The sequence below is a fragment of the Charadrius vociferus genome, unplaced genomic scaffold (assembly GCF_000708025.1).
Source record: "Charadrius vociferus isolate BGI_N301 unplaced genomic scaffold, ASM70802v2 scaffold97, whole genome shotgun sequence".
NCBI classification, from domain to species: domain Eukaryota; kingdom Metazoa; phylum Chordata; class Aves; order Charadriiformes; family Charadriidae; genus Charadrius; species Charadrius vociferus.
The window spans coordinates 3,729,753-3,745,506 of NW_009649316.1; the positions used below are offsets into that span (position 1 = coordinate 3,729,753).

The window sequence follows — 15,754 nt, forward strand, 5'->3', positions numbered from 1 at the left end:
TATCTGAAAGTTTAACAATAATGTTGGTGCCCCCTTAAAATTATGTCCTTCTTTTAATACAGCTATTTTGGAGTTACAAATCATCGCTTTAGAGAAAAAAAGTCATGCATGGTTGTTCAAAGTAAATGATAGTGAATACCTATTTAAGAGAACTTAAAAACCCAAGGAATTAATCAGAAAACTATGGTTCCGTCTGATGAGTTATGTGAAAAATGATCATATGGAGTTGCTCACTCTCCTGTTTTAATTAACGTAACTGACTTCAGCTTTAACTTAATGTCCATCTGTTGTAAAGCTGCATGTCTATATATGTTCTCAATTTTTTTTGTGACTAACAAATGCACATTTGAGAAGCTATTCATTAACGTACCATTCATCTTTCTGCATCACACTGCCAATGTTATTTTCTTTATTTTACTGTGACCACTTGGAATGAAACTGCTGTGCTCCATTTCTAGGCCTCCTTCAAGATCTAAGATGCACATTCAGAGTTTACGCTCTCTGTGTTTTGTCCCGTAACACTAGCAAACCTGTTTGTGCTCTCCTTTGCTGTACACAAAAGCTCAGTCTTCTGAAGGCTCTTGCTCAGTATTCCTATTTAGACTGAAGCAGCCACACATCAGGATGTGCTTTTGTAATACCTCACCACTACAACATACGCGTCAGCCAGCGGCGCTACAAAGTTTTTTCTGTAATTATCCAAGTCCCCAAACAGGATACAGTTATTTGACATTGATTTTGAAAATATCACAGTGAATCATTCCAGTTTTTTTCTTTCTGCTTGCCTGAAAAGATACGGTTGAAGCAGAATGTTTGCAATTGTTTGCAGCTTGAGCCAGCTTGAGCCATATCTCTAGAGTATGTGTCTTCAGGGCAACAACTTCCATAGAGCTTGTATTTTTAGCACCAGCTCATCTCAGAAAGGCTCTTTAATAGCAATTCCAATGTTTGAATTAGTGGTCTCTGTATTTACTAAAGGTTCACTAGGGTGTTGCAGGCCTTCCTGTAATAAAGTCCTCTTCCTTTATTGGCTCTCCCACTTCATGGTATTTTGAGTTCCAAATCACCTTTGACCTAGCACTGAACATACCTCTAATGGGCTTCACAGCTTTCCACTGAATTCCACATCACTCCATTTCTGGGCAATTTAATGGCCTAAATCCATAACTACAATAACTCAATAAGGGTAAAAAGACCATTCTTTTTAAAAACAGATATGATAACTGGTTTATAGAAAAATCTAACCACTACCCAAAACTTGAACTATTTTTTCTTGGGTTTTTAATCCCTTTGAAATGTGAGCAATCATCATTTTTCCATGTTCTGTACCTCCTACTTTCAATTTCAGAAATTTACAAGGATGAAACAAAAAGCCATCAGCCTGCAGACTAGGGCCAATATTCTTCTCAATTTTAGTCCTACAGATTCTGAGGTTAACTCCAATCATAGAAACGTTGCTTCCTCTTCTGGGGTACCATTCACTCCTTACTGATTACAGGGGGAGTGTGTAGTAACAAGTCACGCAGTCTCTCAGCTGCACCCTAAAGTAAGGTGAATGCGTGGTCTGAATTTTTAGTGCCTTCTAGCTCACACCATGGTGTCAGAAACTATTGAGCCAGATCTTCAGCTCTGTCTTACTCTAGGATGGCAGGATGACCAGCACTTGGTACATAATTCTCCACTTCAGGAGTTGTGGCAGGTAGATAGTCAGTCATTAGTCTTCATTCATGTTCAGATAATGACCACACTGTCATGGTCAAGCACCTGCGTGAAGAAAACCTACTGAGAAGACTTTGAAGAGGTTAACTTGCTACCTATTAAGAGAGCCAATTCAAGCAAATGAAACAAGACCCCTCCAGATAGCAAGGTGGGGATATGTAGCCCAAACTGCACGAAGAGAGAAGCACAATTAAAGTGTCTTCTTACCACTTATTCCAGTTATTAGTTGTGAACATCCATGGAAATGTGAAATGTCTGACATGAACAAATGGAGGAAAATAACGCTCAATTTCCTAAGGCTGCCAGCTCATTTAAAGTGTGATTAATTTAGGCTAAACATCCAAGTTCCCACAGAAAAAACATAATGGCAGGAAAAAGGTAGAACTCTCATTTTAAAAAATGTTGTGTAATGCTATACGCAAAACTTCTCTTGTTCCAGTTTACACATCACTGGGGTCTTTTGTTTGGAATGTTGCTACACTTTATTTAAGAAAAATTGTTTCTCTACAACCACTCCTCTTTTAAAATGTATTCACTGTCCAGGTAAAAGCAATTCCAAGTATTAAAACAACGGGAAAAAGAATATGTGAAAAATCCAAAACTATTCTACAACTTTCCATGCTAGCCCCTGTGAAAACAGGATTGCCAGTCATGTCCCATCTCTTCAAAATAATGAAGATACCAGATTTTGAATGCAGCAGTCCTGTTTGAAGATTTCTTCAACATCATAACTCTGCACCACTCTAAAGTCGGCCCACAGTCCTATAATATTTCTTTTCTAAGAAGTCCACAAGTTTCTTTGTGAGCACAGAAAGAAAGGACTACACACTTGGCTACTGGTTAAGGTGGCACAAGAACCATCCATCCCCTAGCTTTGCTTTGTTAATAGCTGTGCCCACCGTGTATTTTATGGAGAAACAGTGTCACATTTCTTCCTGAAAAAGGTACCAGTGTGACTTCCACGACACTCACCATTCCAGAACTGGAAGGCTGTTATCTTGTTCATTTTTTAGCTAATTAGCTGTGCAGACTTCAAAAGGGGCTCAGCACCCACCCGTATCAGTCCCCTAAACTATCAGGCAAAACCCCAGGGTTAGAATGTATGCTCACTTCTTATTTTCACAAAAAAGGGGAATTAAAAAGCAATTAGTAATTATTTTCATAGTCAGAACAGAAATTATGACACATTTCTGTATTGTTGCCTAACACACCATTACCTTGCACACAGTGACAAACTGCTGATCATTTCCAGCTCCCACCACGACGTAGCCATCCTTGGTCTTAAAAGCCTGGAAGAACAAAGATAGGTGATAATCTGTAACTAAACTATAAAATATTAGGACATCTTTTAAGTGAAAACTTTGTAAATAATGTTCAAATTAATTCCTTAAACACTTCCATTCAGACCAAATATCTATTTCTCTAAAAGTGGCCCAAAGTCATCCACAACAATGGATGCAGACCTTTTGATTTTTCTAGAGTTCGTCGAGTTTTTCCAGAGTTCAGAAGTTATCTTGGTTAATAGTTTATTTGCTGAAAATGTGTCTTGAGGCATCCTGAAACTTTGCAAATGCGTCCCACACTCACAGGGACTGAGAAGGATTTACCAGGATAACACTTACTTGCCAGGAGTTATTTATTCAGCTTCACTCTTAGCCTGATTGGGAGCAGACAGCTGCACTGAGGTGTCACAGACCCTGAGCAAATACGCCAAAAAAAATAATTGCCAAATAGCAATGACAAGTGAGGGACTCTCAGGGGGATGAAAAGGATAGGCTGCATCTTTCCAGCTCTTCAGCTGGAGATTAAGCTATCTCCTCGGCCAGTGGTCTCAAGATCGAGCTCCTGGAGAAAATGGGACTTCCTTTCCAGCTTTGAGGATTTATTCTTTTCTTTTGACTTTGTTACAGTGGCCTTACTGGCACATTTCATGATGAACAGAACATTTAACTCAGCAAGACATAACAGCCTTCATTCCAGTCTAAATCATCTCCACTTAGATTTGCACTGGAAAAAAAGAAAATCTGTAATTGGCATCATCCTTGATTTCTACCATTTTGTCAGGGCATCTTCTAAAATTGGATAATGCAAACAGATTCCCCTTTCCTCCACATCTCTACCTTAGACAGGGTGCGTAACTGAAGTTTCAGTCACACACATTACAAACACAATTTTTGCAAGCATTTACAAAAAATTCTTTTGCTAATTATTTGACTTCAGTACAAGAGGCCAGCACAGGCTGGTGTACTAATTAGTGACGAGCCCTTGCAATATTCCTCGCAGAGAGCAAAACTCATCTTCCATTTTCAGAAATCGATTTTTTTATGAACTATGTCCTGATCTAAAGGTGTGAATTCTGACTATCAATTTTGGTAAAATATAAACACACAATATAATAAACACACAAATATAAGCCCTGGTGTGGGAACACTTTAATAATAATAATAAAATTTAATAATAAAAACTCCTTTTATGCCACTGTGACTTATTCTTCTTCACAAACAGGAATATACTATTCAAACTTGCAATCTTTCATACAGATACAACTACATCCACATGTTGTATAGTCAAAGCTTTAAAATTGTATGTGGAAAATTATGTCCACTGAAATGCAAGTAACTGTACATCATAGTTAAGATATCAGTTTGCTCTCACTATGTTTCATTTTCCAGTAGATAGTATTGGTCAGTGATAAATTTAGCAATTTATTTTTCACACATTTAATTAAGCACTTCAGTCTAAGATTTTTAGCAAGCAAAAATGAAATTCAGCAAACATTTAGCCCCAAGCATGCAAAAGAAGTCCTACTGACTTGGCCCCATTACAGAAAAAGTCTGGAAGCATGCATAATATAAAGGTATTGCATACTCACGCTGAGGAAAGCAATGAGCACAGAAAAAGTTGGGGAAAAGAATACAGAAAAGAAAGTTGTATATGAATGTATAAACATTTTTTAGATATATCTGTTCATGCAGATTTCTGTCTAAAACAATCATGACAGAGCCTGATCTAAGAATATGTAAGACACTTCCCCGCACCAAAGAAACGGCTTTTAGCAGGAATAGTTATGAATTAAAACTGTCAGTATAAACTTACTACTTTTAGTTACAGGCAAGACTTGTTTTCTGAACACCCTGCCCAAATCCTGACCTGTCTTTGCTGATGCTCTGAATTCTAAAACCAGCCACACACGTTTCACACAAATTATGGGGTAAACAGTACATGTATCTGTGTGCGTATGTAACACAATATAGTTTTTATTGGTGCGACCACCTACTACTTCCAGTAAACACAAATTAGAAATTCTTTTACACATTCTTTTAAACTTCTACTCTGGATGCCTGTTACAGATTGCAAAGCCCACAATATATGTCATATATACAGATGCTCTTCCTCTGCACTCCAAAATATATTTAAATTGGTAGTACGGGCAAATCTTAAAATTCAGTTTACTATTTAGCAGCAACTTCTTTTGAGACTCGCATCTCTGTAAGAAGACTGCAATCACACAATAGCTCCATACCAGTATGAAATGCGCATCTGTACCCGTGGGCTGCCCATGCAGCAGCGGAAGTCACTCTAAATTTAAGGGCCTGGTTATTAGCATTTGTGCTTCAGTTGCTTTGCGGAATGTGTGGGAAAACTGATTATTCTTAATTGCATTGTATGTCTAAAAAGCTAAGACAACAATCATGTCATCTTTACACAACAAAAATGGTATCATAATAAATGCAGCAGTGTCTTTTTCCACGAAGCTTAACTCAAATGTCTTCGGCTGCTATTTTAAGCTTCCCATTACAAAACAGCTGATTATTTGCCAGTCATTGCTGCTGATAAAGCAGAAACTTCCAAATGTTATTAGCACAATATTGATGCCAACATTTAAGGGTGATAACAATGGTTTTATTCATCACCCATAAATGTACGCACACTACAGGTTACCACAGGTTACTGTCTGGTCACAGAAAGCTTCACAATCTTATTATACAAAGGAGAGTAAGGGCAAAGTGCAGACAGATTTTAATGAGATTTTGTTTTGATAAACTGCTGTCCATCACATCGAATCATTTCACATTAGTGCAATAAAAGGCACTAGACACACGAGGCAAAAGTCTTTTTTCCCTTCCGCTTTTTCGGAAGAATGAGGTCTTCTGATAACATTCTTGAGAGCACGAGCATGATTTAACCTGCTACCCCCATGCAGAAACCTGAGCAATAGGACATCACTCAGTGAAGAGAAGAAACAAAAAACAGACCAAAAAAATTAGTCCACAGCTTATTCATGGAAAAGGCAGAGAGAGATTGCATAGCATCCCAAGGCATAGCTTTTCAGTGTGGTGTAAAAATCTTGGGCGTTTCTAAGAAGATAATCTGTAAATTCACATTGAATTATATGTAGTACATGACATCAACATATGCGTGTTCAAAGCCTGATCTCAAGGTCCACTGTGCATGCATCAACACTTCATGCTGACTAATGGATGTTACAGGACCTCACTGAGACTCAGCACTTTTCCAAATTTGATCCTGAACACTGTGTATACACTGTGTATACCTTGTGTACTGAAACATTTTAACCTCCTTAAACACATGGAATATAAACTCTATCCACCTTCAGAAATGTAATAAATGGTTTACAAGCATTCTCCAAAAATGCCATATAGGCTATACAGTAAAGATGCAGGCCAATCTTAGTCTTAGTTTATTATCAGAGTGAACAAAGACTTGCTGAGATAACCTGAGGCCAAACTAGGCGGTCTTTGCAATGCTATTTGCTATAAGCCTTTCAAAGTTTGCCAGCTTTGATGGTGCTAACGACAGACTGTCGATCTCTTGTATTTATTGTTGTATTTATTGCCTGCTTTATGAATTTTAAGCCTATAAATGCTATGGCAATCATCAACCATACATAAATATCTTTACGTACGTTTCAATTTGCATGTTGATTCCAAAAAAAAACCAACAAACTTTAAAATGCGAGGGACCAATTAAAAGATATGCCAATTCCAACAAAATTATCAGAAGCCCAGGTCAGTTGTGAGTATTTGAATCCAAAACACAGAAATCAAAACAACCAGAACAGCTGCTGCTGCATATGGTGATGCATACTCCCCTCCATCAGGTATTTATACACATTCATCAGATCTCCTTGAGCCTCCTCTCCACTCCTCCAGGATAAACAGTCCCAGCTCTCTCAGCCTCTCCAAATTAGAGGTGCTCCAAGCCCTTAATTATTTGCATGGCCCTTTGCTGGATCTGCTCCATTATGAGCACGTACATGTCCTACAAACCTCAGAAGTGGCCCCAGTTATGGACCCATAACTGGATCCGCTGGTTATTCGTCCACACCAGTGCTAAGCAGAGGGAAAGGATCACCTCCCTTGACCTGCTGGAAATGCTCCTCCTAATACAGACCAGGATGCTCTCTTTGTCACAGGGGCACACTGCTGGCTCGTATTCCATTTTTTGTCCACCAGGACATCCGGGCCCTTTTCTGCAAAGCTGCTTTCCAGCCAGTCAGGCCCCAGTCTGTACGGATGCATGAGGTTATTCCTTACCACGTGCAGGACTTCATATTCCCCTTTGTTGAATTTCATTAGGTTCCTGTTGGCCCATTTCTCCAGCCTGTCAAGGTCCCTCTGAATGGCAGCACAACCACCTAGTGTATCAGCCACCCTTCCCAGTTTTGTATATTCTGCAAACTTGCTGAGGTTGCACTCTGTCCATCATCCAGTTCCATGTTAAATGGACCATGGTCCATGACCCTGTTAAACAGTACTGGCCCAGTGTACTCCTGGGGATGCCACTAGCAATTGGCCTCCAGCTGGACTTCATGCCACTGATCACAACCCTTTGAGCACAAGAGGTCAGCCAGTTTTCATTCCACCCCAAAAATCTAAATTTAAATCAGTGCTGTTGAGGGAGGGCACAGTGAGGTCACTGCATGACCTAGTCTCAAAGCTATTGGCAGATCAAATTCAGCGCACACTAAAATCCAGCCTCCAGCCACCACCATTAGTAGGCAGCTTCCCAGTGCCACAAGGACTGTCAAGTTCAAATGGAAAGGATGCAAGTGCTATCCAGGCAGAAACTAGATGTCACTTCTTCAGAGACTTCTCAGGAAGAAGAATTTGGAGGCCAAACAATGCTTGGAAAGACCAACAGAACAAAGCATTATTTTTTTTTTTAAATTGGAGGATTATTCCATATTTAGGAGAGGTTAATAGCTTTAATTATCTGAACAAGCTACTGATTATTTTCATTACAAGTTACCATATTTGCCCATTTACTGACAATGGCAGTCAATGGTCAAAATATCTTTACAAGTCTTCTTATCTGATGTTCCTATGTGAATAAAAGTTGGGATCTGTAAAGACACTTGCAATCCCTTTTCACTGAGAATAGGTGATGTTAGATGCCCTCAGATTTGAAGTATCTTTCAAGACAGCACTGCCTTTTGACTCATAAAGTTGAATAGCAGCATCTCTAAAAGCATCCAATGATGGATAATGAGGGGAAGAGCTGAGGGCTTGCAGATAGTCACTATGTATTGGTGAGTTCTGGGGCAGGGCTTAAAGTAACTTTTGAATGCCTTCTAACCATTGGCTTTACAGAGCAACAGACTGATTGCTCCAACTGGCATCATGAAGCAGCTTGCTTAAGATTTTGGAAAGATGCCGTCCTTTTATATAGGCTAGATAAAGTATTTCTGTAAGGTATGTGTTTGCCAGCACAGCAGGGAGCGCTCTCAGGTGGCATTAAGGGAGAAGACTCTTCTGAGCTTCTTCTCAAGGTTGGCATAGGAGCAAGCAGCTTTGTGTGAAGGCTGAGTGAATCTTTGGGACCAGCTGGGGACAGTGCAGAACAAAGACACCTACTTGAGAAATCTGTAAACATAAAACCATAAAAAGCTAAACCAATATTTTCAAACAAAGCTTTGAAACATATTGCCAACATTTTTTAAAAAGAGATTGATTTTCATATGCCATTCCTTCCTCTCCCCTCCATCTTCCCATTTACAGCAGTCTCTTCGCTCACTCACAGAATCAGCAAACAATTACTCAGTAAAACACTATGTGACCATACGTAGATCTCCATTTACGTGCTCAAAGTACTTCCCTGGTATTAATGGGTGTGCTCAAATGGAAAAGCTGGTCTCTTGCAGTCTTGGAGCCACAGAAAAATTACAGTATTACTTTTAATTTATTGCATAATTTGTCTTCCGTTACACTTTGAAGTTTCCAGTGTGATATTTGATTCAATGCAAAGGTCATTTAAGGACAGGCATTCGCTATTCTTAATGTAGATTAAAGGCTACAATTAAGAAGGTGATGTATTCAGGATTTGACTGACTTGTACACAGGCTCTCTTCTCTTGCCAACCAAATGTATCTACAGCATATGTTGATTTTTTCCTCTCTTCAGCCCTATCAAACTCTGGTTCCCAAATACATTAAAGAGTAGGAGATCCTCACTTTTGCTTTGGATCCAGAACAGTTACATTCCTTCCAGATGGGATAAACATGGCACATAGTTTCTCTACCTTTACACATTGGTTTGAACAAAAAATCAGCTGTGCCACAGCATCATGGAGCAGCCACATTCTTTTCTCTTTCAAGGGAAGGGCACAATCCCCTTTCATAACAACTTAATATTTAATTACTGTAACAAATGGGAACGAGACCAAGAAGTTTGGTCAGCGATAGTTCTAAGCAATACATATAAATCATAAAGACCACACACTTTGAAACTATTTGCCTACTTTGCACTCTCTTCCAGTGAAAGCAAACAGTAAAAATAAAAAAAATGTAAATTTCATGGACTGGATTAATATATGCTGAATGCTCTCACTGAGCAAACTGAAGAAGGGCATTCCACACACAGATTTCGCTTTTTCCCTCTGGTCTTCTCAACCCTCACTGCTTGTCTCTCTTTTCACTGCCATGTTGCAGGACATACCATCCTGCAACTTCACAGCTATCGCAGTCTACCAGACAGATCATTATTAAGAATATCTACAATAATTCTCTTGCAGAGAAGAGGAGTTTGCCTGGATGCCCCCAGCTTGTGGGAAAGGTGCTTATGGTAAGACTGAGAATGATTGCTTTGGTCTCTGAGATGAGGAGACCAAAGGGAAGCACATCACGGACTACTAACCAAGGAGACCATTCACTTCTACAGAACCCATGATCCATTTTCTAATCAACCTTCAAGTTCCACATATGTGTGAGCACAGTAAAAATGACTTTGCCTAACCAATCCGGGAGCAAAGCAGGTAAGAACCATTAAATGTGCTCTGAATCCACCTTACTGAAAGAGGCAGCAAACACAAAGTCACAGCATCAAACAGGGTTATCTGCATTTGGCATTACAGTGTGTTACTCTCAATACTCACTCATGAAGCGGGACAGCCTAGTTCTGCTCTCCAGAACATGTCATTTTTTTTACCCAGTTGCTGCCTAATGTGAGAAGTATAAACTGCTGGGAACAGACTGGAACCAAGGCCTCTCCACTCCTAGCTCACTGTCCTAAAAAACAGACTGGAGACAGGAACCCTTTCTCACTTCTTCTTCTTCTGGTCATATGATATTTGAACTGTTCATTTCCCAATTTATTAGATGTAATACATGGATTTGTAATCTAAAAGTATCAGTTGGGCATCCTATTTACCAAAGACTTTTACAGCTCTTACTTCATATTCAACAGAGCAATGAACATTAACTTTGGATTGCATACCCTTATTTTTAGAGATGAGACTTTTCTCCTGATCATCTCAAAGAACATATGCTGCAAGAAAATGAAACCAGTTTTTTTGTTTTCTAATGTGAATGCAATAGACCTCTAGCCTCACCACCCAAAAAGCCATTTAAAAACTCCTGGAAGAACAGTGAACAGCTTTAAAGTGGGAAACTTGTCACTTTCCCAAATTTCTAAAATTTTAAATACCTAAACTATACATCAATTAAAAATAAATTTTCTGATACTGCAAATTGGCATCAAAACTGTTCCTTGCTGTTGAAAAAATAAAATATCAGGCACAGAATCACATTCTCCATTGCCACATTAGTTTTCCATTAGTTTTTCAACAATGAAATTACACACACACAGACACGCACACACAAAATAAATAAACTTTAATCACAGTATCACACTGGAGCCAGTGTAATTAATGTTGTGTCAGCATTTCCATTTAAGCCACTATTTTCAAGAGTTTTATAGCACAGCCATAAAAATTCAGTTAGGCTGAAATTAAGCAAACAAGGTCTTATACAGCAAGCAACATTTAAGTATATATACAGACAGCAGCCAGTTACTACTTATATGGGAATTAAAATAGACGCTTACTGATTTTAAAGGGCACTGCAGAGCCATTTTTTTAAACAATATTTTTCTCAACATTTACAATAATCTCTCCAAAGCCTGAATCCAAGCTACGTTTCCTTACCCTTTTTCCTTCTCACACAATAGTTCACACAATTTTTTCCAATTTTGGGATTGCAAGCATTGTTTTTTTCTTTCACTTTTAAAGTAAAAGAATGCAATGAAAACATTTCTTTTGAAAAACAACACACATGACCACAGTCTGATCCTGATACAGGCCTCCAGGCATTACTGAAGCAGAAATGACAAATAGTTCTTACACCTTCCAAAAATCATAAGATATAGCTGTCTGGAAAATCTGAGTACTCAAATATGAGGTTTTAAGAGTGCTATTTAGAATTTAATTCTAAATGAGGTCCTATTTCTGTTTTCAGTAGAAATCATCAGAGCAGGATTTGTCTCATTATTTCTGTCTTTTCTCCCTCTCTACTCTTTGGCTTTAAGTGATGCAGTAGTACAATTTCCAAAGATGAGCTTTGCAATACTGACTACCTTTTTTTGGTAACTCATACTGAGTCAACCAGCCTGGCATTTCAAGCTGCAGACGGATGACCCTGTGCAAGCCAACTAGAACTCAGACTGGGCAGGCAGTGCTATTAACTTAAAGGTCCTAATAACTTGATGTCCTGCTATAAAGAAGGCTCTTCAAAAAGCTGAGCTAAATCATTTGTGAGTCTCCCTGACAATCAGCCAACCAAGAAGAGCAAGGGATCAAATTAGCACTGATGCTGACAAAAATCAGCAAACACACCAATGACGACATAACAATTATGGGGTGCAAAATTGGCTGCGTTCCACAATTTGCCACTTTCATGACTTAAAATAAACAGCACTTATATTTGAAATCTGCCATTTAGCTGCAGAACAGGATGGACAAAGACAGGAGAAACTCCACTCCACTCTGCCAATGTGCCTTTGCCCTAATTTGGAGATTTTTTTCAATTAATATATCTCTCAAACAGTATGTCATCCCATGTACTATTCGGTAGACACAGTACGGTGAACTAAGGATGGATTTCAAATATTTCAACCTTGACTCCTCAGTATCCTTGATTTGTGGTTTTAAGTCAGACTCATTAGGATTTAGTGCACGTAGTTTGTTTTGGTTTAAAACACTACTTTATCTCTAATCAAGAATTTAAAGATTGAACTGGCCAGACATCCAGGATGCACACTATTTAAAGTCCTGAATTTATGCCAAAAAAAAAACCCCCACATTGCCAGGCAATAGGAATAATGCTAGATCTATTTAAAAGAACTGAAAAATAATGTTTAAACACTTATTTATGTCTAAAAAAGTCAGAAGTCCCTTTCCTCTTCACTTTCCTGTAAATTTCCATTAGGTTTCCGTAAAACTATAAAATATAGAGTTCTGTTTTTCTCTAATAGTCTTTTTTATCATTCCCCAGTAGTCTGAGAAATATTGAAATATAATATCAAGGTACTGCCATTACAATCTTTTATCTATCTCAAATTTAGCATTATTTCAATTGTTAAAGTTTGAAAATCACTACAATTAGAAATTAAAACGTTATAACTTTTGCTAACTTAAAACTGTGCGGGCCAATATTTAACCAATTTTTCATTCATTCATAAGTCAAAATATCTACTGAGAAAGAGCTGAGGAAATCTGCACAGTAGTAGCTACTACTTCGGTTTTTAACTAAGATCTTTACATCTATGGCTTGCAGAGTGCTTTTGCATAATAAACTTCACTATTCTTTACAAAAGAACTTGTTCTGGAAAATCAGCACAGTGTAAGTGTGCTTCTGTCATCACAGTCTAAAACCTACATCAGATTTTAGCCACTTTTGTACAAAATCATCTCCTTGCACCCCTCAACCCCCGCCCCCAGCTGCCCCCCAAAGTCCAGTGGACATAGCTATGCCAGTAAAATGGTGGGAGAAGGCCAGAGGAGGAGACAAAAGGATGAGAAAATCCCAGCTTTCAAAAAAGATCACACATTTTTCCCCTGCAGATTCAAAAGGCAAAAAAACCCTTAGTTTCCACTCACAGGTACATCATGCTGTTCTTTAACAAACACACTTGGTTCTTATTAATTGCTGGGTTTATTTCGAGGCTTCATATTGTCTTATGCTGTCATAATTTTATATTTTTTTTGGCTCTGGGTGGCTGAGGGACAGCCTCGCTCTCATACAGGAGAGTATGAACAACCAAATGACAATTCTTTTAATTTCTTGGCATGACCAGCCAATTTACTACCGCTGTCGATCTAAACGCTTACTTTTCAATGTCTTAAAGAAATGCCCAGTTGCAAACCACGGGGGCAATTTAACAGGTTAAGAGCCGTGACTATGTTCACCTCTGCCAAACACAGTGACACCAGGAAAAGTGCAAAACTACTGCACTTTTGCCACAGATAATTGCCAAAAGTTGATACTGAACACTGTACCAGCATCACTGTACCTCAGTCAACTTAGAAGCGAGCATGAACGTGTACAGCTTTCGCTAGAATCTTTTGCAAAAAACACAAATTTTTGTGCATATTTTCATAATAAATAATTTACAGAAACTAAGCCAAAGCAAGCACGCACAGCATTGCAGTTAAATTAGATGTCAGTCACATGTAGTCAAATAAGCTCAAAGCTACCCAGCTACTGCTATCCATATACCATAGTGCAGCCATGTTACACTCTACACGCTAACAGCAAACATCTCCACTAAGAGTGAACATCTCGTAAGTAGCGGGCGATCCTTGTTACAGAAATGATCCCAGCTATTGAGGGGCCCATCCTGGCTATGGCTGAGGGATGGTGTCAGCAAGTCTGGAGGAGCAGCCTGGCAACTGGCCTTCATCATGCTCTCGCCTCCCTCTTTGTTGAGCTGGCGAAGTCAAAGGGCTGGTCTCCTAATGATCCAGATGGCCTTCTGGTGACACTGGGGTTGGCACCAAGTGGGCAGCAGCAAGCCCGGCGCACAGACCTACCATTGTGCTGGGAAGGACTGAAACAGGCTGCTGGCAGCGGCTTGGCATGTTCTTGCACCCCTGATGACAGCCTGAAGTGCCGCCTGCCCACTGTGCCCTGGAGTTGGCTATGAAATGACCTTTCACAAAACATGGTTCTTGTCCCTCGATTATATGAAGCTGATTATCTGATTGCCTCACTTGGGGAGGGGGAAAAAGGAGCAAACAGGGAGAAGAGGTGCGTGGATTCGTAAGGGCACTCTTCCTCCCCCCAGGGTGCTGATGAAAGCATTAGGATGTTTTACAGCTTCCTTTATAACAGTACCAAAAAATAATACACAGAGAGGAGTAACAAAATGCATTGAAATGGTTATATTAATTAAGATGAACAGAGACAGCTTTCAGTAACAGTGGGATACTGGTACACTTAATTTCCTTCCAATATACATTTCCTTTCACAGTTACAAAGCTTAGGCATTTTATTAGACCTTGACAAAGCTGTGCTTGTAAGTGGGAAAGATCGCCAGTGAAAATTATGCAGGGAGGCATACCAATTTTCACATCAAGTTATGTACTGAAGCATAAGACTTTTTAGACAAAGAATATATTTCTCCAGCTACTTGATTTGTTTGCGTTTTTTTTTTTCGAAATCTGCACAAGTTAAAACAAAATACACCAAATGAGCAAAGCAGCTTTAAGCTGCCATAAAGAATGTAAAATCAACTGAAACGAGTGTGACATACAGATGTCTACTGGACTTCAGCTTCCAAGTGAAAATGAAGGTCCTATAGAGTAAGATTTGTATTATTTTCACACCCAAAGAAAACTCTGGTTTTCAAATGTATAAAACAGGAGGACAGCCTTTCCTCCCCCCACAGAAGTTCAAAGCCCACTCAAAATCTTTTTGGTCTTAAAACCCAATAGAACAGGAAAAATAACAGGAAATCTATGGTGGCATATGATTGCCTGCCTCCAGTGTTTTGGCATTTCAAGGTTTAAACTAGACAATTTGTGTTCCTCTGTAAGAGACTCTGCAGAATTACCGAGGCCAGCTCAGGCTAAGTGCCTTCACATTTGTCCTGGTTTTCAACAGATTGCAGAACGTGAACTGAGCCCCATCTTCTTAACAGCCCTTCTTGAGCTGCTCTTGTAAAATGCAATACACGATGAATACACTGCTAATAGTACCCAGGCTGGGACTTAGGGGTATTTCAATAATATCTAGTGTACAACCATGTGTACAGCAGTGGTCATCTCGTGCTCGGATGTTTCTGAAAACCCCATGCTCCTAGTCTGCTGTTAACATCGAGAATCATGAACTTTGACGGCAAGGAGATGGAAATCAAGGGAATCAAGATTTCCATCGGTTTACCCTGTTAAACTGCCACCTACAAAAAAACAGTTTGTAGAGAGACAGCCTCAGGAGGCACAGACGGGTTTTCCCTTCTCACATCAGTTAGCAGAAAGATCAGAAAGCAATTATGTCACAAATGTGTGTTAAACAAGGCTCGTGTATGAGGTGGGAAAGGCACTGGCGCGTGAGGAGAAAGGAAAAAAAAAGCATTATTATTATTATTATTATTATTATTATTATTATTATTATTATTATTATTATTATTATTATTATGTACCCGGGATCACGTTTGCTCCCATCCAGACAACAGAAGTATTGAACAGTAAAAGTAAGAGGGCTTGATTTTCCTGGACAACTCTTCTGTCCAAACCCCCT

At 39.1% G+C, this 15,754-nt stretch overlaps 1 protein-coding gene across 1 annotated transcript in view; it reads right to left on the reverse strand.

The window, feature by feature from the left end:
• SUGCT (succinyl-CoA:glutarate-CoA transferase) overlaps nt 1-15,754 on the reverse strand; it is a gene marked incomplete at its 5' end in the record, with an annotated part of 292,991 nt that overhangs the window by 204,136 nt on the left and 73,101 nt on the right. The window contains one exon of the mRNA XM_009889430.1: nt 2,937-3,008. Within this exon, the coding sequence (XP_009887732.1) occupies nt 2,937-3,008 (72 nt within the window). The remainder of the gene's footprint in view (nt 1-2,936; nt 3,009-15,754) is intronic.